The 27,300-nt window shown below is 48.7% G+C and overlaps 1 protein-coding gene across 4 annotated transcripts in view; it reads right to left on the bottom strand.

Annotated features, from left to right (window-relative positions):
• Positions 1–27,300, bottom strand: part of CA12 (carbonic anhydrase 12) — a 55,503-nt gene that overhangs the window by 27,929 nt on the left and 274 nt on the right. The window contains exons 1-2 of one of the 4 annotated variants that reach the window (XM_055319586.1): positions 26,857–27,299; positions 22,867–22,887 (exon numbers count right to left, since the gene is read on the bottom strand). The exons of 1 other annotated variant lie outside the window; for it this stretch is intronic. In XM_055319586.1, the coding sequence (XP_055175561.1) occupies positions 22,867–22,887; positions 26,857–27,067 (232 nt within the window). In that variant the 5' untranslated portion in view covers positions 27,068–27,299. Of the gene's footprint in view, positions 1–22,866; positions 22,888–26,856; position 27,300 lie in introns of those variants that run through there. 2 more of the 4 variants (XM_055319584.1, XM_055319587.1) reach the window with 2 other exon arrangements.

The following is a 27,300-nucleotide window of genomic DNA, read 5'->3' as shown; positions in this document are numbered from 1 at the left end:
GTATCCTATCATGGCCCCCATAAACTAATCCACAATTAGTTTAGTTTTGTCTACCTTCCACCACTGGGTTACTTTAAATAAAATCTATGGATGCTTAGCTAAAGCTTTAAAAGTAACCACAATACTATTTTCACATCTAAAAACTGTTGGCACTAATGTCTTAATGTCATCAAACATCCAGTGAGCGTTCCAGTTTCCCCAATTGTTTCATAAACTCATTGAACAGTTTATTTGAATCAGGGTCCAGATAAGATCCACGTATTATGACTGGTTAATATGGTTCCTAGCTTTCATTTCTTCCCAGCATGGGTGTATTTACTCTGTATATGTATAGGTACAGACTTATTACTGCCTTGGGCAAATAATTTATGCAAGTAAATGAAGGATAATTTTATTATTTTATAACCTGTTTGTAGACATGGCATAGGGGAATGTAAAAAACTTTATAGGTTGAGTAATTTCTTATATTTACATACATGGTACATACCCTGTAATAATAAAAGCACAGAAAGTGCCTTAGAAGACAAGAACTATGTAATAACTGCTAGTTTCTCACTGGTTACTCTTTCTCACTGACTGTATATCCTATGTGCTCAAGAATAATAAGCATTTTAATAAAAATATTGTATGTAACTTGGACTCTGATGAGTCTGGATTTAAAAAAAACAAAGTGCATTCATTGTTATTCTATTTTGAGGTTTGTCTTTTTGGGCCTAAGTCGGTCCTCAAACCTACCTGCTGCCCCTGATGTTTCTTGGTGGTCATATTCTCTGAGATAGACTCCTCCCTGCATCTGTATGAATGTCTGTGCAGGCAGCTACCTGGGAAGCCAGCCGGGTGCCACAGGCTGCAGGGCATGTCTCCTCAAAGTCAGATCAAAACTCGCCTCAGCAGATAAAATCCTCATGGCAAGGTTTACATCTGCTGGCTATTGACACACCTTTTTTTTCAATCAATAGTTAAGGTTTCAATACAATAAAAGCTTTTGGTCAGTCCCCTAAAGTTTGTTTTCTAAGGGGATCTGACTATATTAAACGGATTGAGTCCTGGGATCTATATTTAGATGGAAGTGATCATAGATTGTATATCGGATTTGAACATAGATTTAATGAAATAGATTACATTTGTCATTACAAATGCATATTCAGATATTGACTGAATGCTCTTCCTTAGAATGCTGCTTAATTTGGAAGTTAATTCACTCATCTCTTCAACAAATGGGCCTACCATGAGCCAGGCACCATATTAGGTGCTGATGATGCTCTGGAGAACAAAACAGATCTGGTCTCTGTCCTCATGGAGCTTATATTTCAGTGGAAGAATCAGACAATAAGTTGCAAAGAAGCAAAGCAGTACATAAATAAAATAATTCCAGTCTGCAATCAGTGCTATGAGGGCAATAAGCAAAGACTAGGGTGGAGAAAATGGAGGGATCATTGTGGATCAGGCGCTACAGGAAGGCTTCTCAGAGGAGGTGCCATTAAAACTGAAAAGGAATGAGACTGCGCCAACCATGAGCAAAACCAGAGGAATGGCATTCCAGGGCCAGGGCACAGCAAGTTCAGAGGCCCTGCTGCAGCAGAGAGCTTATATATTCTCGATGCAGGTGATGTATCAATTCAGAAAGAACCTAGGATTCATCTGGCTTCCCCTTTCCCAAGCGGGGCATTGCCCTACGACAAGGCTGAGAGTCCTTCAGCATCATGTATACTCCTCTGTCTGTTAGAAAGCTCCCCCTTTCGGGGGGCTGCTGCTTACCTTTCCCTGAGGGCCATCAGCCGTGGTCCTGTGGCTGGAGCCACAGAAAACACATCTAAGCCCCAGGCCCCCATTCAGAGGGGAAGGGAAGCCTCTCCCTTGAAACCACACATCCCCAGGATGTTGTTGGGATTTGGAGGCCACATTTAAAAAATGTGCTTAATATATGCCTTATGGATTCTCAGTTTACTTCCGAAGTTAATTAAAAGACACACAGCTTCTCACAGAAGTCGGTGGGTTCAGCCTATGGGTGGGATGGAGTTCCCAGAGTGCACCTGGCTGGGCTTTGGCCCCTGTGCAGGCCACATTGGCCTGATTCTGCATGCTTGCCTGCCGGTCAAGGGCAGAGGCATGGCCATGACGCCCAGGAGGAAGGGAGCCTGGCAGGGTGTGGGTTAATGATTGATCCGTGAGGTCTCATGACTTTATTATGAACAAGTGGAGGCCAAGGAATCAAACCAGCATTTTCCTGTGTTAACGCTACAGGTGAGTCAGAGACAGGGCAGTGAGCGAGGGCTGAAGAGTCAGGGTGACTTGTTACAAAGCACAGAGCTGGAGCGCCAAAGGAGGTCAATTAAAAGGGGCCAGTTTTCTAAAGAGGCTTTAATCTATACATCAAACTCTCCTCTTTGTTTTTATTTTTTTTTAGTTTTTATTTTTATTTTTATTTTGCTGTTGGATCCCTTTTTTTTATTGGAGTTCAATTTACCAACATAGAGCATAACACCCAGTGCTCATCCCATCAAGTGCCCCCCTCAGTGCCCGTTCCCGGTCACCCCCACCCCCCCACCCACCTCCCTTTCCACCACCCCTTGTTTGTTTCCCAGAGTTAGAAGTCTCTCATGTTCTGTCTCCCTTTCTGATATTTCAATTCCTGTTTGGGCCAGCTTAAGAGGAGGGGGTGACAGTGGGGTGAAGCCACACTTGGGCATCATTTCTGGGTTAGCCATGGCGGTGAGGGAGAAGAGGTGAGCTGAACGACTGGCCGCCAACTCAGATCTCTGCTAGCCCCTATTCTCCTTCGCTTGCCATATCTAGAGGCACCCTATCCCCGACCCAGTAACACTGGGATTGTGGGGGAGAGGGGAGGTACAGGGGCAGGTATGTCTCCCCACCCATCGCACTGCCTAAGGTAAGGTTAAGTGTTTCTCCCTCCTCTGTGCTCCTGTAGAGCTTTTAGCATTTCTCCTTCCCTAGCAACACCTATACTTATCAAAATAGTATTTTAGGGACACCTGGGTGGCTTAGTGGTTGAGTGTTTACCTTTGGCTCAGGTTGTGATCCCGGGGACCTGGGATCATCAAGTCCACAAGCCTGATCCTGCAGGCTGAGAACCACTGTACTAGGCTTTCAGCTTGCCTCTCTCACTCTTGTGTCCCTGACTCCTACTCCAGAGCTTGGCAAATTGAAGTGTCCAACAAATGGTTCTTGAACAACAGGAGCAATAAATCAGTGAGTTAAACAAGTTGCCACAGTGGGAATAGCCTAAGCCCAATACTGAAACCTAGGCAGGCCCCAGTCACTGGTCAGTGTTCAGTGCAAGTTCTTCCCTTCGATCTTCCTTGACTCATTCACAAACGAATCGTGGTAGATGTAAAAATGCAAGGTCCACATACAAGCCGGATGTCCTGCTCTACCCTCAAAAAGAATATTAAAAATATTCTTTCTCAGAGCACCTGGATGGCTCAGTGTTGAGCATTTGCCTTCAGCTCAGGTCTTGATCCCGGGGTCCTGGGATCCAGTTCTGCATCAGGCTCCCTGCAGGGAGCCTGCTTCTCCCTCTGCCTATCTCTCTCTCTGTGTCGCTCATGAATAAATAAATAAAAATTCAAAAAAATATATATTCTTTCTCTATGCTCAAGCATCTCTAAATAGAAAAGGCTACAGATATCATCTTTTTAATGTACTATTATATGTGTGATTATGGAAACATGATTACGGTGTTTGAGGTAATTATTCAGAGTTGACTATTAGGAATATAGCTTCCTTTTCCAAATCTCTTTTTATGGTTCATTTAAAAAATTTTATTGTGGTAAAATATACATAACATAAAATTTACCATTTTAACTATTGTTTTAGTGAATTCATGCCATTAGGTACATTCACACTGCTGTACAACCATCACCACTATCCATTTCCAGATCTGTTTCCATCATGCCAAGTGTACGTCGCTGGTGGGAATGTAAAATGATGCAGCCGATATGGAAAACCATGTGGTGGCTCCTTAAAAAGTTAGAAATCTCATATAATTGGCAATTCTATTCCTTGGTACATACTCGAAAGAATTGAAACCAGGGACTCAAACAGACACTTAGACACCAATATTCATAGCAGCATTATTCATAGTTGCCAAAGGGTGCAAATACCCCAAGTCCATTCATCAACACATGAACAACAAAACGTTGTATATACATCCAATGGAATACAATTTACCCATAAAATGACTCCTCTCATTTTAATGTACAGTTTCTTTTCCCAGAATCCCACCTAGTAGAGGTTTAAGAGAGCTGAGGTAGGTCTCTGTATTTTCATACCTATCACTGAACCAAAATTATGGTAGATGCTCAGTAAATACTGGCTGAGGAGAGCTCTCTGTAATTTCTTCTTGAGTCTAACCTCACAGCAGTTGTGAAATGTGAGTGAGCACCAGAATCCCCTGGAGGGTTTGGTAAAGCCCAGATTGCTGAGCCCCACCCCACAGCTCCTCGTTCAGTAGGTCACCCATGGAGCCAAAGAATCTGCATTTCTAATAAGTTCCCAGGTGATGCTGACGCTGCTTGTCCAGGGACCACACTTCGAGAACCACTGGTCTAAAGCAGTATTTCTTAACCCTGGACACACACTGGCATCTCCAAGGGCTTTTAAGTTTGCTCCTGGCCCCAGCCCCTGAGATCTGGTTTAATTGGACGGGGGTGGGGGTCCACCAGCTGCCCAGGTGATTCTAATGTGCAGCCGAAGTTGAGAAGAACGGATAAAAACCCCTCCTCAGATCAAAGACCTTGATGTGGGAGCCAGGGCTTTTACTCTTCCCTTGTCAGGGTAAGATTGCTTTAAAAAAATTTTTTTAATTAATTGATGTTTTGTTGTGGTAAAATATATATAATATAAATTTACCATTAGTGACACTTGGTACGTTCACAGTGGTGTGCAACCATCATCACTCTTGAGCTTCAGAACATTCTCATCACCCCAAAGGGAAACCCATCCTCAATCCTCACCCCCTTCCTCTCCCCAACCCCTGGTAACCACTCATATACTCTCTATGGATTTGCCTGTTCTGTACACTTCCTATAAGCGGAATCAATACATGACTTCTGTGTCTGGCATCTTTCACATAGTACAATACTTCCATGGTTGAGCCATGTAGCACATACCTGTACTTCCTTTTTTTTCTTTTAAAGATTTATTTATTTATTTATTTATTTATTTATTTATTTATTTATTTATTTATTTATGAGAGAGAGAGAGAGAGAGAGGCAGAGACACAGGCAGAGGGAGAAGCAGGCTCCATGCAGGGAGCCCGACGCGGGACTTGATTCTGGGACTCCAGGATTGCACCCTGGGCCAAAGGTAGGTGCTAAACCGCTGAGCCACCCAGGGATCCCCTACTTCTTTTCTTTTTGTGGCTGAATAATATCCCCTTGTATGCCACCATTCTTTTATCCATTCATATCATTGCTTTCTACTGTGGTTTAAATGTTTGACTCTGGTTAAATTGTACCTCTGGTCTGTAAAATAGTGGTTGACTGAAATCAAGCAGTGGTGTGTCTCCCGTATGGGTTTTACTTTTCATATATTTTTTAAAGATTTTATTTGAGAGAGAGTGTGTGTGCATGTGCGAAAGCACAAGCAGGGGGAGGGGCAGAGGGAGAGGGAGAAGCGTGCTCCCCGCTGACAGGGAGCCTGCCGTGGGGCTCGATCCCAGGACCCTGGGGTCACGACCTGAGCTGCAAGTAGACGCTCAACCCGCTGAGCCATCTGGGCACCCCTTGTATGGATTTTAGAAGAGGCTGTGACTATGGGGCTCTCAGTGGCTCAGTGGGTTGAGCGTCTACTTGCAGATCAGGTCCTGATCCCAGGGTCCTGGGATGGAGCCCCACTTTGGGCTCCCCATGCAGTCCGGAGTCTGCTTCTTGCTCTCCTTCTGCCCATCACGTGTGCTTGTGCGCTCGCTCGCTCTCCCTCTAATCAAATGACTAAAATCTTTAAAAAAAAAAAAGTGAGAGAAAGGCTGTAACTAGAGCTGGCGTGAAGGCAAGATGGGGAAGATGCAGCCCACGGGTGTAGGGTCAACGGGGCTGTTACTTGTGGCAGGCTCCGGAATGAAGAGAGCCGGCCAGTCATCACGCCAAGTCCCGGCACCAGAGCCAGTTGCTGGGAGAGCCCATGACGTGGGCAGAGGCCGCTTCCGTGCCAGGCTCTTCCCCTGGCACAGGGAAACCGTCTCAGGTGCTTTGGATGGCGGGTGCACTTTGCCCCTCTGGCTGATGGGGGGCTGTGCACCCCCACACACCCCAGCACTCATCTCTGTTACCAGAGTGAGGCTGGGGATGACTCACCGGAACGGCATTGCGGGTGGACACTAGGCCGCGGGCAGCGCTGCCATCCCAGCGGAACGTGGCCCGGCCCAGTACTGCCTGTGGACTTGGGGCGTCGGTTGGTAGAACCCGTACCTCTCCTTTCGCCTTCACTGTGACTCCTCGCTTCTGCGGGCAGCCAAGCATCTTACAGGGATTGTCTGAGCCACTGGCCTGTGCATCCTCACTTCCCATTCATTCAGACTCCCTCCTCTGCGCCTCGGACTTGAGGCCCATGCCCCACTACCTTCAAAGAGACTCTTTTTTTTTTTTTTTTGAGACTCTTTTTTTTTTTTTTAAAGATTTTATTTATTTATTCGTGATAGCAGAGAGAGAGAGAGAGGCAAAGACACAGGCAGAGGGAGAAGCAGGCTCCATGCAGGGAGCCCGATGTGGGACTCGATCCCAAGGCCCCAGGATCAGGCCGGGCCAAAGGTAGGCACTAAACCACTGAGCCACCCAGGGATCCCCTAGACTCTTTAATCCTCATTTTCCTTGCAGCCCTTGGCCCCAGTGACCCACACCCTCCTGCCATGTCTGAAACCTCCCCTCTCCTGGTGTCTGTAGCTCCCAGCCCCATGGTTTTGTCCTTGGCGCTTTCTTCCCTCTCTTACACACCCCTGGTCCAATCCCCTCCAATGGTTTCAACAGCACCTCTGCCCTGCCCTGAGCTTCCTCCTGAGCTCCAGACCAGCTAGCCTACTGGCCGCCCCCACCCCCATGCCCATGGCTTCCTGAAACCCTACGTGGCTGGAGAGGGGGGCAGACAGCCAAACAACTCAACAGGAATAACCAAACTTGCCATCGTTTCCTCTCTGACTCTCTGACCCTCCTCCTTCCGAAACCTCTCTCACTTCCTTCAAGGTTCTCTGTCTCCACTGGTGGTACCACCCACCGCACCAGAGCCTAGAATCACAATCTGCTTCTTCCCATCCTCCCCTTTGGTCCCATTTCTAGGCCCAGGGCAATTAACAATTTTACTTTTACGGATCTTTTTTTTTTTTTTTTTGAAAGCTTTTCATTTTGAAAAATTTTAAATGTAGAAAATTTATAAGAATAGCATGATCAATTCCTATATACTTTTCAGCTAGACTCACTAGTTGTTAACATTTTGCCACACCTGCTTTATTACTCTCTATATATATACACATGCGTACACATTATTATTGTTATTACAGTTCTTCCTCAGCCTGTGATGGGGTTATGTCCCAATAAACCCACTGTAAGTTGAAAATATCATCTAGTCTGAAAATGCACCTAACCTACCGACATCATCGCTTAGCCTAGCCTACCTTGAACATGCTTATGCTAGCCTACAACTGGGCAAAATCAACTAACACAAAGCCTATTTTATAAGAAAGTGTTGACTAGCTCATGTAAATTGTTGAATACTGTGCTGAAAGTGAAAATCAGAGTGGTTGTCTGGGTACAGAACGGTTGGAAGTGTATCGGTTGTTTATTGTCGTGATGGGGTGGCTGCCTGGGAGCTGTGGCCACTGCCCCCACTCAGTGTCACCAGAGAGGATCACCATAGGTATCGCCAGCCGAGGAAAAGATCCAAATTCACATTTCCAAGTACAGCTTCTACCGAATATGTATCCCTTTCACACCATCCTAAAGTCAAAAAATTGTAGGTTGAACCATTATAAGTTGGGGCTATCTTTTGAGAGAAAGTTTCAGCTCTCATGCCGTCTTGTACTTAAATACTTAAATGTCTGTCTCCTGACAACAAGGACATATCCTTACATAATCACAGTACAATTATCCAAGTCAGAAAATTTAATCTAGTTATCCAGTTGTATACTAGATGTTATCTAGTATACAATCAATATCCAAATTTTTTACACCCAGACTCAAAGGATCTCCCTACAGATTACCTACGATTTATAAAAGGGAAAAACGGCAACATGAAAAATGGAGAAAGCGGGATCCCTGGGTGGCGCAGCGGTTTGGCGCCTGCCTTTGGCCCAGGGCGCGATCCTGGAGACCCGGGATCGAGTCCCACATCGGGCTCCCAGTGCATGGAGCCTGCTTCTCCCTCTGCCTATGTCTCTGCCTCTCTCTCTCTCTGTGTGTGACTATCATAAATAAATAAAAAATTTAAAAAAATACATAAAAAAAGAAAGAAAATGGAGAAAGCTATTAGGCATTATCTAAACTACGTGATCAAAATTATTACCAACAATGACATTGAGTGCCACTCAATGAAAAGCAAAGTCAGGAAGATATTACTTCTGCAGTATTAATGCCAAAACGTACAACCAAGAAACCCTCGGACAAACCTTAATTGAGGGACCTTCTAGAAGATCTATATGCTTCAGACATGTCATGGCATGAAAAGTCTAAAGAGACACCACAAAAAAGTGCAGAGAGGTATCTGGATTGACTCCTGCACCAGAAAAAGTCCAATCGAGGACCACAAAAAGTTTCTTTTAAACTTGGCCTTCGGGATCCCTGGGTGGCGCAGCGGTTTGGCGCCTGCCTTTGGCCCAGGGCGCGATCCTGGAGACCCGGGATCGAGTCCCACGTCGGGCTCCCGGTGCATGGAGCCTGCTTCTCCCTCTGCCTGTGTCTCTGCCTCTCTCTCTCTCTGTGACTATCATAAATAAATAAAAAAAAAAGAAAAAAAAATAAAATAAATAAACTTGGCCTTCATGTGTTCCTACTGGTACAGCCTTTGTTCAGACCCATAGCTCCATATCTGTGCCCCTCACTGGCCCTATTCTTCCAAGCTCATCCCACAGCCCTGCCCTCTCCACACTAACACATACCACGTCCACATATTCCTTGGGTGAAAGTTCTCTGGTGGTTCCTCAAGCCTTTCGGATTAATCTCAAGGTCTTTTTTTTTTTTTAAATATTTATTTATTTATTTATTTATTTATTTATTTTTATTTATTTATTTATTTATTCATGAGAGAGACAGAGAGAGAGGCAGAGGGAGAAGCAGCCTCCCTGCGAGGAGGCCAATGTGAGACTCGATCCCAGGATCCTGGGATCACAACCTGAGCTAAAGGCATATGCTCAACCACTGAGCCACCCAGGTGTCCCTAATCCCAAGGTCTTCAGCCAGCCCTCAAGACCCTAGTGATCCTACTCCTTTCTCTAGCCTTTGCTTCCCTCACTGCCACCTGTTAAAAATCTGAGCTCACTGGGGGGAGCAAATTTCACGGAGACTAACAAGTTAGGCTGCCACAGCGTCATTGCAAGGACATGAGACTCCTGAGGCCGAGACAAAGGACAATTTGCTACTCAGAGCAGTAACAGAGTGACATGTGTGCCTGTTTCCCAAGCCTTATTTCCACAGGGCGCTACGATGGGGGCCAGGTGACACCTGTGCCTGCCAACTGCTCGGCATCCCGGCCAAGGAGCCCCAATCTTCTAGAGGGGCAGTTGGCAAACCTGCTCAACTTTGCCCCCAAGGAAGACACTGTCTTTATCTTACTAGATAGCAAACAAACCTGCTCTCTGCCCTAGAGGGAGACACTATCTCTAGCTTATAAAACTATTTGCTACATAAACATCCTTGAAATGATCATCTGGAACAAAAGCCATCAGCGCCTCTGCCCACAGACTTGCCGAAACACCAGCGACCCAGGGAGAAGTCTCCCCGCACCACTCCTCAAACGACGCGGCCACCACCTGGCTTATTTTTTTTTAAAGATTTTATTTATTTATTCACGAGAGACACAGAGAGAGAGAGAGAGAGGCCGAGACACAGGCAGAGGGAGAAGCAGGCTCCATGCAGGAGCCCGACGTGGGACTCGATCCAGGGTCTCCAGGATCACGCCCTGGGCTGAAGGCGGCGCTAAACCACTGAGCCACCCGGGCTGCCCCACCACCTGATTCTAACTGCACTGCACACTCTCACCTGCGCTTTGGACCTCTGTCGTCCACAGTGGAGAGCCATCCTCATCCCTGAAATGCACACCACCCACGCGCATGAACATGCACACGCTCTCCTTGCTCTGCTCCTTTGTCTGTCAAGATTTGGCTCCCCAGGCAGGCCTGACAGTCACTCTCACCCCCGAATTGAGGCTTTTTGTCCTCCCTGTGTCCACAGCACTGGTGCACATTGTCCTTGCACTTAATCTGCTCCGCTGCAATTGCCTGCTTACATGTCTGCTCGTCCCTCAGCTGTCCACTCGTTGAGGGGAAGGGCTGTGTCACACTTGTCTCTAATCCCAGGACCAGCCCACGAAGGGATCAAAAACATAAGTGAATCTGGGAATAAACTGTCATTTTAAGGCTGCCAGCTGTCTCTCCCTGTCACCTGTGGTAGAATCAGATGTACAAACGGATGGAGCAGGAAAACTGACATAGGACACAGGGCCGGGGCAGGTGTGGGGTTCATAAGCACCTTCCACACCCTGGGTGAGGAACCAGAAATTGGTTCGTGGGGAGGCCCTCCCCGTGTTGTAGGATGGAGCACTTTGAGAAGCCTTCTTAGAGACATGGACATGAGGCAAGGCACTACGCAGTGTTTCCGTGAAAATGCAGCCCCGACTGGAGCATGATCCAAACGCTGGTGCTTCGGGCTGAGATGCTAAGCATTCTGTTTAGCGATCTGATGGTATAAACTAGATGCATCTTTAACAGGTCTGTGTCCCTGCAAAAAGACACTGTTTTTCTCAATATGAACTTGGGTGTCCTGGATGGCAATGTTGTCGGCCCACTTGCGATGCTATCTCAAACTTTAAGTTAGTGTTCTCAACAGGAGTGATCTGAGCCTTCAGGGGACATTGGCCAAGTCTAGAAACATTTTGGAGTCCTGGCTGGCAGGTGCTACTGGCCTCTAGTGGGTAGAAGCCAGAGATGCTGCTAAATATCCTCCAAAGCACAGGACAGCTCCCACAACAAAGAATCGTCCTGCCCAGAATGTTTGTAGCACAGAGGCTGAGAGAGCCTGGCCTGGACTATTGTGACTGCCTCGCGGGGGGCCATGGGCAAGAAGGGCCAGATCATACAGTGTGGAGGGGTTTTTCTCGATGGGATTGGGTGCTCTCACCATTAATCATCCTGGGACCAGAAAGAGGAATAGAGAGAGAGGACACAGTCAGGAGGACTCCAGGCCAGGAGAGCAAGACTGGTGCCTACCGATAGAGGGGGAGCCAAGGGAAGAGGGACGATTGTTGCCCTCAGGGAGTACCGTCGACAGAGAGATCTGTTTAGAATTTTCCGTTTAGACTGTCATTGCCATCCCAGGGCCTGAACCAAATTTTTTGCTAAATTCCAAGGCCTAATGAGTTGTCCTTGTTTTTTTGTTTTTGTTTTGTTTTATTTTTTAAGCTACCATGTAATGAGCACTTACTATGCACCAGGCATCATTCTGTATCAGAGGTTGGCTAATATTTTCTGGCAAAAGGCCAGATAGCCAGTATTTTAGGATTTGCAGGGTGTACAGTTTCTATCTCCACGACCCAGCCCTGCTGCCGTGGTGCAAAAGGAGTCCTAGGGCCTGTGTTAAGGGATGAGAGTGGCTGCGTGCCAAGAAAGCTTTATCTACAAAAACAGGGGGTAGGCTGCCTCTGGCCTATGGGGCATAGTTTGCCCACCCTCATTCTATATGCTTAACACGTATTACATAATTTCAGCTGTATAACAGCCCTACGACGTGGGTACTATATTCTCATTTAATAGAGGAGGTGACCCAGACACAGAGATTGGATCTCTCAAAGTCACAGTGCCAGTAGGTAGCAAGGCTGGGCTCTGACCCCAGCCGTCCACACTGGCCACCATGGCAGCTCCCAATGCGCTTTAGCGGGCATGGAGCCCAGGCAGCGGTTATGGGCTGGCGAGAGGTGACCCGCAGGTAAACCCTGGGAGACTGTCCAGAGCTAGAGGACAGGAGCAGCAGTGGAGGCATCTGTGACCTTGTAACCATTCCCTGGGCAGTCTGGAAATAATAAAGAGAAGGATCTGATAAAAAGACACAAACTTTCTGCAGCTACCCAGGGTGGAAAGTGAACTAAAGTGAAGGCTGATTGGCCTCCAAAGACCGTCAGCTCAATTCTCCACTTACAGCTTTCACCGTGAGGACGTTCTTTCCAATAGCTGACCTATTGCCTTCTTGCTGTGATTCAAAGCTACTCCCTCAGTTTTCCTTTATAAAGTGAGAAAACTTGCTCTCTCATGGGTCTCTCACAGCTGAGGAGCTCCACCCAGACTCCTGCTTCCCATCTGCTCTCCGGAGAGCATGACATGCGGTGGGAAGGTCGGGGGCTCTGGAGCCAGCCAAGCTGCCAGTCCCAGCTCTGCCACCTACAAGCCGTGTGACCCGGGGCACATCTCATGGATTCCCTGAGCTTCACTCACAAAATGAAAGTGACAGCCCCCACCCCACTGTCCCATCGTGAGGAACAAATATGGTAGCGTAAGATCGGTGTCTGGATGCGAGAAGGCTCCGGAGACGCGCTGGGCCGCAGGCCCTCCTGAGCTCAGTTGTCTCAATTCTTTTTCTCTTGCAGGCTGTTTGCCAACGTTTTAGAGCAAGTTCTCCCCTTCGCCTCACTGAAAAACAAATCTAGGGTGCCCTGTGGGTCTCCTTTTACCTCAAATGAGATACGCGTGCTGATGGGGCATTGCTTTTCAGATTGGTTTCACCTCTGAAATCCTATCATCCCAGATCAAGTGTTACCTCCTCCCTGGTGCCTTCACTGACTCCCAGAGCCAAAAATAAGCAGAGAGAGAAACCATTCTTTCCTCATTCACTCAACAAATGTTTCCCAACCATCTTCCCTGGGGAGTCTGTGCATCTGCCTGGGAAGCCCCTGTGGGGCTACATTCTCTTTCTGGATGACTGTCTTTGAGACTGGAAATGTTTCCTTGCTCGCCCCCTGGGCCCTGCAGAGCCCCTGGCACACTGCCCTGCTTGCAGCAGGCTTCTGCTAAAAAACAAAAGAAAAAAAAAAAAAGCCATTGAGGGAAAAACTTCTCTGGTGACAACTTGACGAGATAATCTTCACTGGGAAGCAAGCACTTGGCCATGAACCCAAGAGGTCCCTGTGATTCATGGGGCAGTTCTGTGCAAGGAGGATGTTAGGCTCCTACAGTTCATTTTTCTCCCAGGTGTAACAAGTTTTCTGGCCAGGCAGCTGGGCACACTCAGTGTTACTTGCATGCTCAGTCTCAGGAATGGGACGTTCCCTACATCATCCCTGTCGGTGAGCATCACACCAATAGGTTTATCAAGAGCCGGGGAGACTGTTGGGAAACTGCCAGAAGGAAGCACCGAGGAGGAACTTTAAGATTTCACCTGAGTGCCGCCCCGAGCAGTGAGATAAAAACGCACATGCCATCCCTCGCAAACCAGCTGAGAGGCAGACTCCAGCTCACTGGCTAGGAGATGGGAGTGTGAGTGTGCACGCATCCAAGAATGTACGTATACACATGAATACGGATGCAGGCATGCGTGTGTGCTTGTGTGTGTGGGTGTGCATGCGTGCATACACACGCCCTCCTTCCTGAGGGGCCAGAGGGACAGAGCATAGCAGCCCTGCCTTCCTTGTCATATCAGTCTTTGCGGGCTGGCCCTAGTCCTGCAACGTGCCACACTCACACGACACTTGCCCCTGCTGCCCAGCCCACTCACTTTGATCCATTATTTCTGACCCAGTCCTTCACTTATGTTCGTCCTCTGCTTCCTGTTCTCCCTTCCACTGTGCTTCTTTTGGATTCCAAACACCGCATTTCTTTAGCTGCCCATCCTCTTCCTAAGAATCTGAGGATAATGATTCAGGGTTGCCCCTAGAGGAACCCCGAAAAGAGTAACAGCCATGTGTTGTCCATAGTATCAACGGCTGGATTTACTGATTTTTTTTCTCCTAGCAACCACACTGGTCTTTGATTCACATTTCCCATGAGTGTGGTGCAAGGAACCGTATCAAATATTTATCTGTGTCAAAAGGTATTAAGTCTGTTGCGTTTTCTTTAACCACAGGCTTTTGTCCTGATGAGGGGAAGAAAAACAAGTTAACTTGGCATAATTTGTTCCTGGCAAATCTAGATTATTTACTTAAAAAAAAATCACTGCCTTTCCTCAATGGCATTTACACAACCTCATGATGTGTGGTGTAGGGCATGCTACACCTCATAAAATAAGCATCTGCTGAATGACCAGGAAAGCACATGCGATGGGAATCAGGAGACCCAAGTTCTGGTCCTGGCTCGGCGCTTCATGCTCTGCTTGGGCCACTGTGGAACTCTGAGTGTCCCTTGCCTCATGTGTAGGTGGGGTGGGATTTGGCTATATCAGTGCCCCTCCCCTCCCCATCCCAGGATCCCACGTAGGCAACATGGCAGTCTGGATGCCAGTTTGAACAGAGACATGCATTCATCCACAATCCGTGGTACTGTGTCTACACTGTGCCTACATCGTGTCTACATTTCTATTAGATGTCTACAATTCTAGCTGAACTACCAACAAGTCAAGACCCTCCATGACCCCTCCCTTGGTTCAGCCCCCAAGCTCCTCTCCCACAATCCCCTGACCTCCCTTTCTCTAGTGTTTTACACTCCTTTCACTCTCCACCCTGCAGCCGGGGGTGATCTTTCTTAAATGCGTGGTCCTGGCACAACCTGTCCCTAGGCCCCCAGCACCTTTTCACCCCTTGCCCTTTCCCTGGCTAGCTTTGATCTGTCCTCCAGGTCTCAGCTTAGATATCACCTCCTCCAGGGGCACCTGGGTGGCTCAGTGGTTGAGTGTCAGCCTTTGGCTCAGGTCATGATCCTGAGGTCCTGGGATTGAGTCCCACATTGGGCTCCCCGCAGGGAGCCTGCTTCTGCCTATGTCTCTGCCTCATTCTCTCTCTCTCTCTGTGTCTCTCATGAATAAACAAATAAAATCTTTAAAAAGAAAAAAAAAAGATATCACCTCCTCCAGGAAGCTTTCTCTAGTCCTTTCCCCAAAACACTAGGGGAGGTCTCTTCCAAGCTTCCTCTGTCTGCAGTGGAGGGCCCTATCTAATTCACGGTGTCCTTCCAGAGTCACAGTCACAGAATGGTAGACGCCGTGCTTTAGCCACCATTGCTTTAGCATCTAATCCAATGCTTGACACTCAATTCACTCAATATTGGTGGAATGAATGTGAACCAAGTATCCTGGGCTAATGGAAAATTTTGATTGGTTTTTATGTCTATCTTTGAATAAAAGCAGATGGGGAAAATTAACCATTTCATTAAATCATATTAATTTGTTAAAACAAATCTTTAAAGATGGAGGGGGGTGTGGGATAAAGGAGTGGTGGAAATATAGATATGACTCCTCTAAGGTCCCGACTAACTAAAAATTCCAGAAATCTACCTGTTATAACATTTTGGCTCAGGAATAGGAAGAATCATCTAGAATCTTTAGATTTGCAGGTCATAGGAGAATAGACAGTGACTCAGTTTGCCTCTGGGCTTCCTGGTGGTCCAAACCAAAAGGGAAACACAGTCATCTGCATGACTGCCTCAGACTTGCTACAAAACAGCTTTGTTCCACAACTTTCAGTCACCTTTCCTGCCTTCTCCAATCCCAACTTCCCAGAAGACAGAGCACCGAGGAGGGGCTGCTCTACGACACCGGGCACCACTGGCCAATGTCAGCATTGCCCCATTTAAGTAAATCGCACTTTCACCATAACCAAGGAGCCTTTCCTGAGCCACCTGTCCCGGGAGGTGGGGGCTGCATGAGCGATTTGCCCTGAGTGTGTCCTTAGGAGATCTGGAGGGGTCTCATCCAGTTCACCCAGGAGTCACAGAGCTGATCTAAGCACAAGTTAATGATTGCAACACTTTAAAAAGTTAAGATGAGCTAAACAAACCATGCAGAGCTAGACCAGCTCTGAGTCAACCTTTATAGACAGAAGGAGGTGCTGTCCTAGCATTTGTTCCTTCCTGGTTGGCATAAAATCAAATGCTTGTCAAGGAATTAGGGAGTTTGCTCACTCCTCAAAGAAATACTTTTGTTAAAAAAATGTGTGTGTGTGTGTGTGTGTGTGCGGCACCTAAATTACTTTGTTTATAAATACTTGTAATACTCTCAAATTCTACCAAAAAGCATGCATGAAATGAAAGTTGAAAAAAGAGTTAAAAATCAAATATGGTTGCCCATCATTCCCATATGCAGTGTTGGACAGTATGCATACTAGCCATTCGTCTCCCACTTCTTTGCTCCCACTGTTTTGACTATTTAATTGCTGAAATTCATTGTCTCAGCTCCTTCCCTCTTGTGACAGGGTGCTTCTCCGCAAGCATTTGCGGAACAACTACCATATTTCCATACCATACCCAACTACCATATTGGGTTGCTTCCAGACACCACTGGTGATATGTCCCTATTTCAGAGATGCTAAAATGTAGGAAAAAATGTGGATCTGAGAATCCACGCATCATGGTCCTTGTCCACAGGGCAGCCCCCGGAAGTCTTGGCCGTACTTCCGGCCTCCACAGTGGATGTCTGCACCCTTCATTCCGGTGGTTGCTGCTGTACAGGGGGCACAGCACAGAGCAAGAGAGGGGGCCCTCGCTCGCTCCCTCCCAGAAGGTTGCCCAGGACAATCTCTGATCCCTTCTCTTCCTCATGGAAAACCAGACTTTCCAGTCCCCTCCTGGAGCCTCCTTCACACACCTGCTTTGAATTCAGCCCTTTTGGCTTAAATCTTCCCTTGGAGCTGGTTTACCCCCCCCCCCCGGGGCGGGGGCATCTCTCTCATGCTGGGGATGGGCTGCCAAGGGCTTTAAGGGTTCCTGGAGGGCTAGGGAATGAAGCAGCAGGGGCAAGTCTGAGCACCTCCAGAACCCTGACAGGGACAGAACCTGCTCCCCTGCAGTCCCCAGGCTTCACTCTGCCTCAGGTGGGTGACGGTTCCAGCCTGGGAACCAGATCCCAGATCCTCACAGCCCAGCCTCAGACTTCTTCCAGGTTCAGACCTCCACCCTGCTGCCCTAAACCAGGGATCAGCCCTGAGGCTTCCCAGGGGCTGGATCGAGAGGCCAAGGATGCTCAAGTGACTTCAGCTGAGTGGCCAAGGTGGCCCCGGCGATGACTATGGAACCAGGTGTCTGGTCCCTAAGGGCCAGGAGAGCACCAGGGAGATGAGGGCTGATTCACCCTGGCCTGAAGGACAAGGCTAGAATGAACATTCTGGCCTGTGAGGAGCTGATGTTTTTTGCTTAGTCCCTTTCTTTCTCAAGCAACATGTTCTGTTTGTTCAGAATATACAAGGAGTAACCTCCTTGCTCTTAAAAATTCTGGCCATTGAGCAAAGCATGAAGAAGCCAACCCTTTCTAACAAAGCTCACACCCGTCTGGTGCTACAGAGTCTACAAGGCATTTTCTCACATATCAGCTAATATAATCCCACCCTGGGAGGCGGAGGGAAAGAAAATGGTGATAAGCTGTGCTAGGTGCTCACCACGTGCCCAGCGCCATCAGCCTCTTTCCGTCGTCATCTTGCTGAATCCTCCCTGAAGCGGACAGGTGCTTCTCAGGCTTGAGTGGGCATCAGAACCCCCTGGTTGGCTTGTGCCAACAGATTGCTGGACCCAGCCCCAGAGTTTTGGGGTATTGTAGGTAGATCTGGGATGGGCCCAGGAATGTGCATTTCATATATATATATATTTTAAAGATTTTATTTATTCATGAGCAAAACAGAGAGAGAGAGAGGTAGAGACACAGGCAGAGGGAGAAGCAGGCTCCATGCATTTCTAACAAAGTCAAACATAGTGCCTTTGTTACTGCTAAAGAACCCAGGGCTACATTTGGAGAACCATGGAGGTAGATGCTACTACTCCCACTTGGTCGTTGTAAACACTGAAGTTCAGAGAGGTTAAGTTACTTGCCTAAGGCCATTCAGCCAGAAAGTGGCCTGGCAAATATTCACGGAGGGCTGCCAGGTTCCGGGCGCTGCACACTTTCCCCTCCTGCCTCCCGGTTCCCCCCACCCCCGCCCCCCACTCCCATGCCCTCACCCTGCCTTTGGGGAAGAATCCTAGCTTCCCTAGGGTTTTACCCAGCTGGTAAGGCCAGCCGGGAACACTGAAATGCAGGCCAAGATCCCCCCAGAACACACAAACCTCAGTTCTGCAACTCAGACGGGATGAGAAATGATTTTGAGTGGGTGGACCACACCACATCCTATCAGACCCTGGATGTCACAACTTCAGTTAGAAGTAACTGGAACTACAGCCCCGATTTCACCAATGACAGTGGGGCTGGACTGCTGGCCTCAAGGGCAATCCCCACCGCATATGGCTAGGGATTCAGTTCCCCGGTATGAAAAACGCCTTCTGGCTTTTTCTTGCTTCTGTGCTCAGAGGGCTTTATGCCTCTTCCCATTCACCCTCAGGCCAGCAGCTGGAATGGGGGAGAGGTCACGGGGTGTTTGGAGTTGGCTGAGCCTCTTTACCTTTGGTAAAGACGGGACCCATTCTTAATTAAATCAGCTTTTTTTTTTTTTTTAAGATTTTATTTATTTGTTCATGAGAGACACAGGCAGAGTTCTGGAGAAGCAGGCTCCACGCAGGGAGCCCGATGTGGGACTCGATCCCGGGTCTCCAGGATCATGCCCTGGGCTGAAGGCAGGCGCTAAACCGCTGAGCCACCCAGGGATCCCTAAATCAGCCTTTTAATTGCACATGCTCCCTAACTACTGTTTTGAGTTCTCCCTCAAGCTCTTAAGTCTGCTCTCCACCCTGCATATGAGGGACAGAGAGAGAGAAAGAGAGAGAGAGAGAGAGAGAGAGAGAGGCAGAGACACAGGTAGAGGGAGAAGCAGGCTCCATGCAGGGAGCCCAACGTGGGACTCGATCCGGGTCTCCAGGATCACGCCTCAGGCTGAAGGTGGTGCTAAACCAGGCAGCCCCTGTGTCTAGTTCTTAGAGTTTGGGGAGGGTTCAGGAAGGATGCCGTGTGCCAGGGAAAGTTGGTGGCAACTTAATATTCCAGCAGGTTCGGGACAGAAGGTAGGTGGAAGCTGGAGCCTGGAACACCAGAGATGTGCCCCCATGGGGGATCCCTTCCTGATTCCCCAAGGAAATCCTTTAAGCCTGGGACTCTTGTCTGGGACAAAGGAAAGAGAGCAGACTGAGGAATGCAGTGGCAGGGCCTGGATCATAGGGAGCCCTGCCAGAGCTGGGGGGGTGGGTGGGGGTGGGTGGGGGTGGGTGGGGAAGGTTCCAGCCATGGCAGAGAAGCTGGGCAGGAGGGCCTGTGAGGGGCTGCAGCCCACTGTCCCGCACCCCCAGACCCAGCCACTACCATTCCAGAGTTCCCTGCACCGGGATGGAGAGGCCAGCCGGGCAGATGCCCTGCAGGACCCTGGACTCCGGGAGAGGTGGGATGCCCACCCCCTCAAACAGGAGGGCCTGGCTTCCCTGTTCCCTGTCCCTCCCATCTCCTTTGAAGGCTTATCTTATTCCTCCCAAATCTCTAGCAGACAGTGGTATCTGTTTCTGGGCTCGCTCACATCTGGGGAGCACTAAGGCAATGTCTGGCACGCTCAGGGATGAGCTCGGCGCCCGTTCTCTGCTCACACGACGTGTTCTCGGGTCATTAGTTCCAACACAGTCATTCTTTTTGGTTGCTCTGTTGTTTTGAACACGCTAGAGGTTTTTTGTCGTGGTTGGGTTTTTTTGTTTTTGGTTTTGGTTTTTGTGGGGAAGGGCCAAGAAAACTTCCACGGCAAGGATGACTCTCCCAGCCAGCTGGGCTTTAACCCGTTTACTGAATATACTACACATACAGAACAGTGCATCATCAGGGAGCAGCTTGATGAGTCCTCGCCAGCTGAACACAGCCCCCACACCAAGGAACTAAACATGACCAGCACCCTCCTGGCGCCTCCTTCCTGTCACCTCCACCCCATGAGGGTACCTGCTACCTTGACTTCTAACGGCAGAGATTCACTTCAGCAGGCTGGAGTTTAGCAGCCGCTCACAGGACAACCTGACTTGCAACTGCCCTCCAGTTCAGAGTTGAGGGAGCTGCTGGGGCTCAGCAGGATTGGTCTGGGACAGGTTTCCAGTGGCGAGGGCCTGCTCAGCAATTCTAAACCCAGCACGCCTCTGGCTGAGGGGTGCACAGGGGCAGGGCTGGCCCCACCATGGCTATCACACGGTCCTCCTATCTCCAGACAGGCCATCGGGGAGGTCAGCCGGGTGACTTTGTGGAGGGGGATGGGGGTAGAGTTCTTTCCATGTGCTTCTAGAAGTCCTACCCTGTGTTCCAGGCTGTGGGAGGCCCCTGGTTCAGGATGACTCAGCAGCATCTACGTGCAAAGTGGCTGAGGTCTGCACCCTGGGAAAACCAGCACGTGGCATTTGGTTGGATTTGCCTCATTCAGTGCAGCCCTCACCACTTGGAAACCATTTCCCCCTCTCACCTATGCCAGGCTCTCTGTTTACCTGGGTGGCTCTGAGCACAGGTGCTAGCTGCCAGCCTGGACCTGTCTGCCTCGCTAGCCACCCCTCACCCGTCCTCCTTCACTGGCCCCCATCGGGGCTGACTCCACATCATGTGTACTCATCACATTCATAAAAAGCCAGACTTGGCTTTGGGCTCAGCCCCTGCATGTCACGCACCATTAGACTCTGCCCTCTGCTTCCTCAGCAGAGCGCTGCTCCAGTGGCACAGGGCGTGGGGGACAGAGAGGGCCGTCCAGAGCTAGTGGGCCAGGAGAAATGCTTCTGGGCTGCTCCTGTCACCACCCCCACAGCGAACCTCCCTCCCGAGGGGCCCTGAGTCTTGTCGATTCTCCCTGCAGCAAGTCTTTTGCCCTGCCCTTTCCTTCCCTCAGACTGCCACCCCCAAACTGGACGTTAAGACATAAAATGGGAATTCGGCAAAGGCCAGACACCTTCCTGCCTACCCTCCTTCCCTCTCCAGCCCCTGCACCACACTACTCCCCTAAAACACTAATGTGTTTGTGCCCCTCCATCTATGGGACAAAATGGGAAGGCTCCCCGTCTCCCTTGTTCGATCCAACCTATTTTTCCAACCTTAGAGTTAATCCCTCCCCTACAACTCTTTCTGTACATGCCCCTCAAATACTATTTTGTTTCTTGTCCGCTCATATGATGCCATCATCATCTTGGCCCACATACTTCCTTCCTACCACACCAAATCCTCTCCATCCTCCAAGGTCTCAGGTGAAAGCCCTCCTCCTCCAGGAAGCCTTTCTTGACCATCCGGCCCCAGGACTCTCTTTCCTCTGAACTTCGGGGCACTGAACCATTTATTGATTATCTGCCATGATCTATCCAGCTTCGAATTGTGACCTATAAGTATTTCCAGCAACAGACCACAGCCTACCCTTCTCATTACCCACCCACTTAGCAACGTGTCTCGCACACAGTAAGCACATAAGGGATGTTAGTAATGATGGAGCCATGCAGCGCGGGGGCCAAGGAGACCGTGGCCTGTCGGTGGTTGGCGAATTGGCCCAGTGACTTTTCTATGCCTCCTGGGCTAACAGACATCCAAAGGCTACCTTTTGCAAATCTAAGTCAGAGCTTCCTGTGGATTTTGCTTCTGCTGTTATGATCAACTCTCTGCCTGTCACCACTCTTCCCGCGCCAGTGAGGCCAGTTCTGCCCTCCTCTTACCAGAACAATCTAGCTTGCACAGTGTTCCTGATGGTCCCTCACAAGACATTATCAACATTCTTGTACTTGTCCGCCGACCTGGCGCTGGGCCTGCCATTCCCACCCCAGCCGACGACCAAATTTCCAGTTCATTTCACATACCAGCTGAGCTGATTTCAAGCTGCTTATCTTGCAGGCCTGCCAGGAATGGCTAATGTCATCCTTGACCAACCCGTGGAAACCCCACTGCATACTTGATGTCCATCTCTCTCCTTGTGCACAAAGCAGGCATCTCTCTTTCAGTAAGGACTGGCATCGCCACTTCTGAACTGCGCTCACTTACAAACATGGCAACGAGACGTTTAATTCTAGATACACGGACAGCTTAAATTCTGGGGTCTGAGCCAAACTTCCAGAAAGGTGCCCTTTATTCTTTGTTTATTGTAGAATAAATGTATTCTCTCCTACCCAAGGCCCTTGCAGTCTGGAGGTAACCTAGGTACATTCACCTGGGAGGTTTGGTAGAAATCTTTGCAGGAATCTGGAAATCTGGAATGCTAGGAGTCACAATTTAAGCGCACAGAGCAGGCCCCTGTGCTTGGAGAGAGTGCCTCATGCAAACCATGCGGAACAGTGTTTTAGAGAAGCTTTTGTACTTTCTTTTAATGATATCAGACTCGCTCTTCTCAATCCCCACAATAACCTCCACAGATCATGGAGTTTCTGGCTTTCTCATGAATACAGCCATCTCCTCAATATTTAAGGGGCACCTAGGGGGCTCAGTCAGTTGAGTCCAACTCTTGGTCTCAGCTCAGGTAGTGATCTCAAGGCTGTGAGATCAAGCCCCATACTGGCCTCCAGTGCTCAGCAGGGAATTTGCTTGAGATTTTTTTCTCCTCTGCCCCTCCCCCCCTCTTTCTCTCTAAAATAATAAGTCTTTGCAAAATATATTTAAAATCTTTACTTACCAAAATAGCTCCACTTGGATCCTGCAAAGAACAAAACAAAGCAAAGTAAGTACAACTGAGCTTGAGCAAGTTAGAAGAAAACACTACAGATTTTGTTTTGAAATGGGTACAGTTGAAAAGGAGGAGGATGCCCAGACGTAAGATGTTGTCAGAGGCTGTGTCAGGACAACTGCTTCCCAGAGCCACTCTGTTCCAGAGGGAGGCACAAGACAGTGAGTTCTAGCAGGGTCTTGTGCATTAGGGACGGGGCTTTTTTATTAGAAGCCTCCCATATCTTAGGGAAGCCAAATTTATTTTCTGAATACATTAAAAAAAATTCATAAGGCTCAAAACCCAAAAGCCCCCAAAGGGTGCACAGTAAAAGCTCTTCCTTCCACCCAGTCTCCCTGCTTCCATGAGAGAGACAGCCAGTTTTATGAGTTGCCGGGAACATTTTCGTGGTGTGACTACACATACATGTGTAATCACATTCTTTCTCCCCATTTCTGCACACAGATGTCAGCATCCTGGAAACACTGTCATGCATCTTGTTTTTTCCCACTGACCAACACACCCTGGAGAGCAGTTCACATCAGTACTTAAAGAGGAGAAAACTCGTCTCAAAAGGAAAGTCCTTCTTTGAGGAAGCTGCCACCCCTCACCTAAGTTAGAATTCCAGGGGTGGAGAGAATGTGTCAGAGAAGTTTTGCCAGGAATGTCATGAGAGTCACCTACCACCTCCCACTCCACGCCCTTCACACGCAGAAATCCCCCATTCCTACATAAAAAACATATTTTGGGGAAAAAATGTTGCCAAGCTGCACACTTAGTATCTTGCTTGACACCTCTGTTTTCACCTCCAGAAAGACACAGAGAGCCTGAGATTCAGGGTGTCACGGTGACATATCCAATGAGAGGGACTCTTCAAATCCTAAGTGCCTCTCCCAGCTTCCCTTGATGCCATGATCCTGGCCCACAGGATACAGTCAGAAGAGGAAGGCTGTCCTGTCCCCTTCCTCTCCTAGGAACTGATTTGCAGTAAAACTGAACTGACCAGCAATCGGCAGCCTTAACCACAACCAAGCATTTCTTACTCAAGCCAACGGTGATTCTTAAAAGCAAAAAGAAAAGATTTTGCTGCCTTTTAAAAGCTAGTTTCATCTCATATTTTTCTGTTGTTCTGGTTCTTGTCTTTGCCTTGGTGCTTTTCAACTCTTTTTTTAATTTTCAAAGTGAATTGGTAATTGTATCAAATTACACTTACACATGGTTCAAGGTGTCAGACAGTTCTACAAGGTTTTTTATAAAACAGATCATTCCCCTGACACCCCTAACTATTTCCCTGATCCCTAGAGGATTTTTAATCCTTTTTCAATGTGGGTATCTCCACATCTCAATAGAAGCCTGTATTGCTCCTCTAGGATTTGTTTGGGTCGAGGCATTACTGACTCCCTCCCTGGGAGAGAAGCAGTGAGGTCTCTGGCAACCATCTGTAGCCTATCACTTTCTTCTTCTTCTTCTTTTTAAAGATTTTATTTATTTATTTATTTATTTATTTATTTATTTATTTATTCATGAGAGACAAACAGAGAGGCAGAGACATAGGCAGAGGGAGAAGCAGGCTCCCTGGGGGAGCCCGATGCAGGACTCGATCCCAGGACCCCAGGATCATGACCTGAGCCGAAGGCTGACACTCAACCACTGAGCCACCCAGGCGACCCTATCACTTTCTTTTATATGTAAGGAAATAAAAGACCAGTGAGATGAAGTAGAGGATCAGTGCCTGCTAAGAAGTGTCTCTCCACATTTACCAGTACCTCCAATAAACTTTGCTACTTTGAGTCTCCTTCTCAATCTTTAGGGTAATGTGGGGGCTGCTGTTCAGAAACCTCAGAATATCTGATAAGTACTTACGGCCCTCTTCCCTGTAAAAATGCCCATAGCTTGGACACACAAAATTCATGTCTAATTAATTTCAGATGAAGGCCAGGGCCCAGCCTGGTCCATCTTGGGCCCTGAACTGACCCGAGGAAGACTTTCCCAGGGACGTGTGTGCACGTGTGTTTGTTTTTTGTTTTTTGTTTTGTTTTGTTTTGTTTTTTTGGAAGTGGCACCTCCTGATTCCCCACCCAGAGTTTAGGGGCAGGAGTCCTGACCATACTCTGGAGGCAGGCCAGGCCAAGGCCCCTGCGGCTACACCTTGGAGGATTCCTGAGGGAGCAGGCTTCTCCAGAAGAAATTTTTCCCTTCTCAGGAAGGCGATCTCTCCTACGTGAGAGACCTGGGAGGCCCAGTTCGATGCCTGTTGGAACCTGCAGGCCTACTCTGTACTAGGCAAGGAGAATGCCCTGAGCGCTCACTGAGGAGGTGTATTGACAAGGATCCAGGCCAGGGGTTGAGGGCCCTGCTGGCTTCCTGGTTTGGGTGCTAGAACCTTCTCTGAGTAACAGTCACTGGGGCAGCCAGAGACTGCCAGGTCTCCAAACCAGGTTCAGGCCGAACAGGCTCTGCAGAACTCTCTGAAACTTCCCCCGCGGCAACTAAGAATTCCAAGGTTTTCTCCAGAAGACACGTGACCTCACCTTATGATACTCCTTCCCTCCTGACTCCATTTTTTTCAGACATTCACCAGTGCCAAATGCTGGAAGGCTAAATATTCCGGGAGGAGGACAGACCACACTTTGACCTCATTACCTAGCTTAAACCCCCTCCACTCCCAACCTTGGGTTAATACCAACTCTCTACATCTCGGTGACTTTTGCTTTGACCTTGTCCCCTGAGGCAGTTAAACAGCCAAGAAATCCGAATGAGTAATAACAGAATAAAAACTGTGTTCTTAGACTCCAGGGGGAGGCAGGCTGGCTACTCAGTGTCTGGTGAGAGTGGCTTTTTTACTGCAAACTCCCCCACCCCACCTTGCAGAACTGGGAGGGAAGGAAGGCAAAGAAGGGAAAGGGAAAGAGGGGGAGGGGCAGGGGCAAGGAGGAGAGGAAGGTAGAGAGGGAGGGGAGGGCGGGGAGGGCAGGGGAAGAGACAAAAGGGAGGAGGAGCTGCTCCAGAGTGAGGGGAGCAACAGGCTTTCTGGAAAGAGAGCCAATGAATTGCTGTTTCTCTCCTGTCTTGGAGCAGTGTGCAACTACAAGGGAAATTTCTAGCAAAACTTCAGATCCCAGTGCAGCTTTCTTGAAAGGGGAATACAATTGCAGTCAAAGTTTGCAATTGTAAAAATTTCCACTTTTATATGACTCCTTTCTCCCACCAACCTTTTTTTTTTTTTTTAAGTAGGCTCCATGCCCAGCATGGAGCCCAACATGGGGCTTGAACTCACAGCCCTGAGATCAAGACCTGAGCTGAGATCAAGAGTCCTTAATGCTTAATGGACTGAGCCACCCAGGTAACCCCCCCCCAACTTTCTATTTCTTCTGGACAAGATAAGGGAAATAATATCAAGCATACCTTGCCAGCAAATGGATTTGAGTTGAATGAAAAGTAATGCCAAAGCTGTGACAGGCCAGTTCCCCCACCTCCCTCCTGCCCCATGGACCCAGACCTCCAGGAGAAGGAGGATCCACGCTGCTAACAAGGGAGGCTCCATTTCCAGCCATCATTGTCACTGTCAGCCCTCCTATAAATGTTTAAGCCTAAGCTCGGTCCAGCAATGGTAGCACCTACAAATGTCCCTGCAACTTGAGACAAACTCTGTCAAGGGCAGGAGCTACCACCAGGCACCCAAGCAGTTTCCCAAGAGTCGCCACCCCCAGAAAAGTGCTCACCCAGCAGTTGGAGAGGCAGGCAAAAGCTTGGCACCCTCTTGTGCCTAGGATTAACTAACCTTGACCTTGGTTGCTCACCCAAATTCCCCGCCTTGACCTGAGCCGCCAGTTCAGGTCCCCACACTTCCTCCCAACCCCTCCCGCTGGGCACCCTCAGCCTCCAGCCTTTGGGGCTTAAGCGCCCTAATTACACTCCGAGCTGAGGTGTGCACGCTCTTCTGGGTGCACGCACACTTACGTTCAAGATAGTAGAGCCCCTCTGGAGCAAAAACAATGATTAGGAACGGGACGCACCATCCCTCTGACCTGGAGGTAAAACCTAAAGGTGAAGAGCCTCTCCTCCAAAGAAAAGCACCACCCCCCGTGGGGGAAGGTCCTGCGGCTGGGGGTGCTGCACGCCCTTCCTGGTAACCACGCGGCTCGGGTGCCACATTCACTGCTCTAAGCATCTGCACGTGGATCGGGGCGCAGCATTTGCCATCCTGGTTCCCTTCCTCCTCCCCTTCAGCGAGTTCCCCAGCCACCCCTCCAGACCCGGGGGCAGCTCAAAGGGCGCACGAGCAGATTTTAATCCGGAGACAACAGCGCTTCCCCGAACCCGCAACAGGTCGTGCATTTCCAAGGAGAACGAATTTTCCGCAACGCATTTTCCAAATGGTCTAAACACTACGGCATCCGAGGG

The sequence above is a fragment of the Nyctereutes procyonoides genome, unplaced genomic scaffold (genome assembly GCF_905146905.1).
Source record: "Nyctereutes procyonoides isolate TBG_1078 unplaced genomic scaffold, NYPRO_anot_genome, whole genome shotgun sequence".
NCBI classification, from domain to species: domain Eukaryota; kingdom Metazoa; phylum Chordata; class Mammalia; order Carnivora; family Canidae; genus Nyctereutes; species Nyctereutes procyonoides.
The sequence above is the reverse complement of the archived record's forward strand: the minus strand, read 5'-3'. Positions and strand labels throughout refer to the sequence as shown.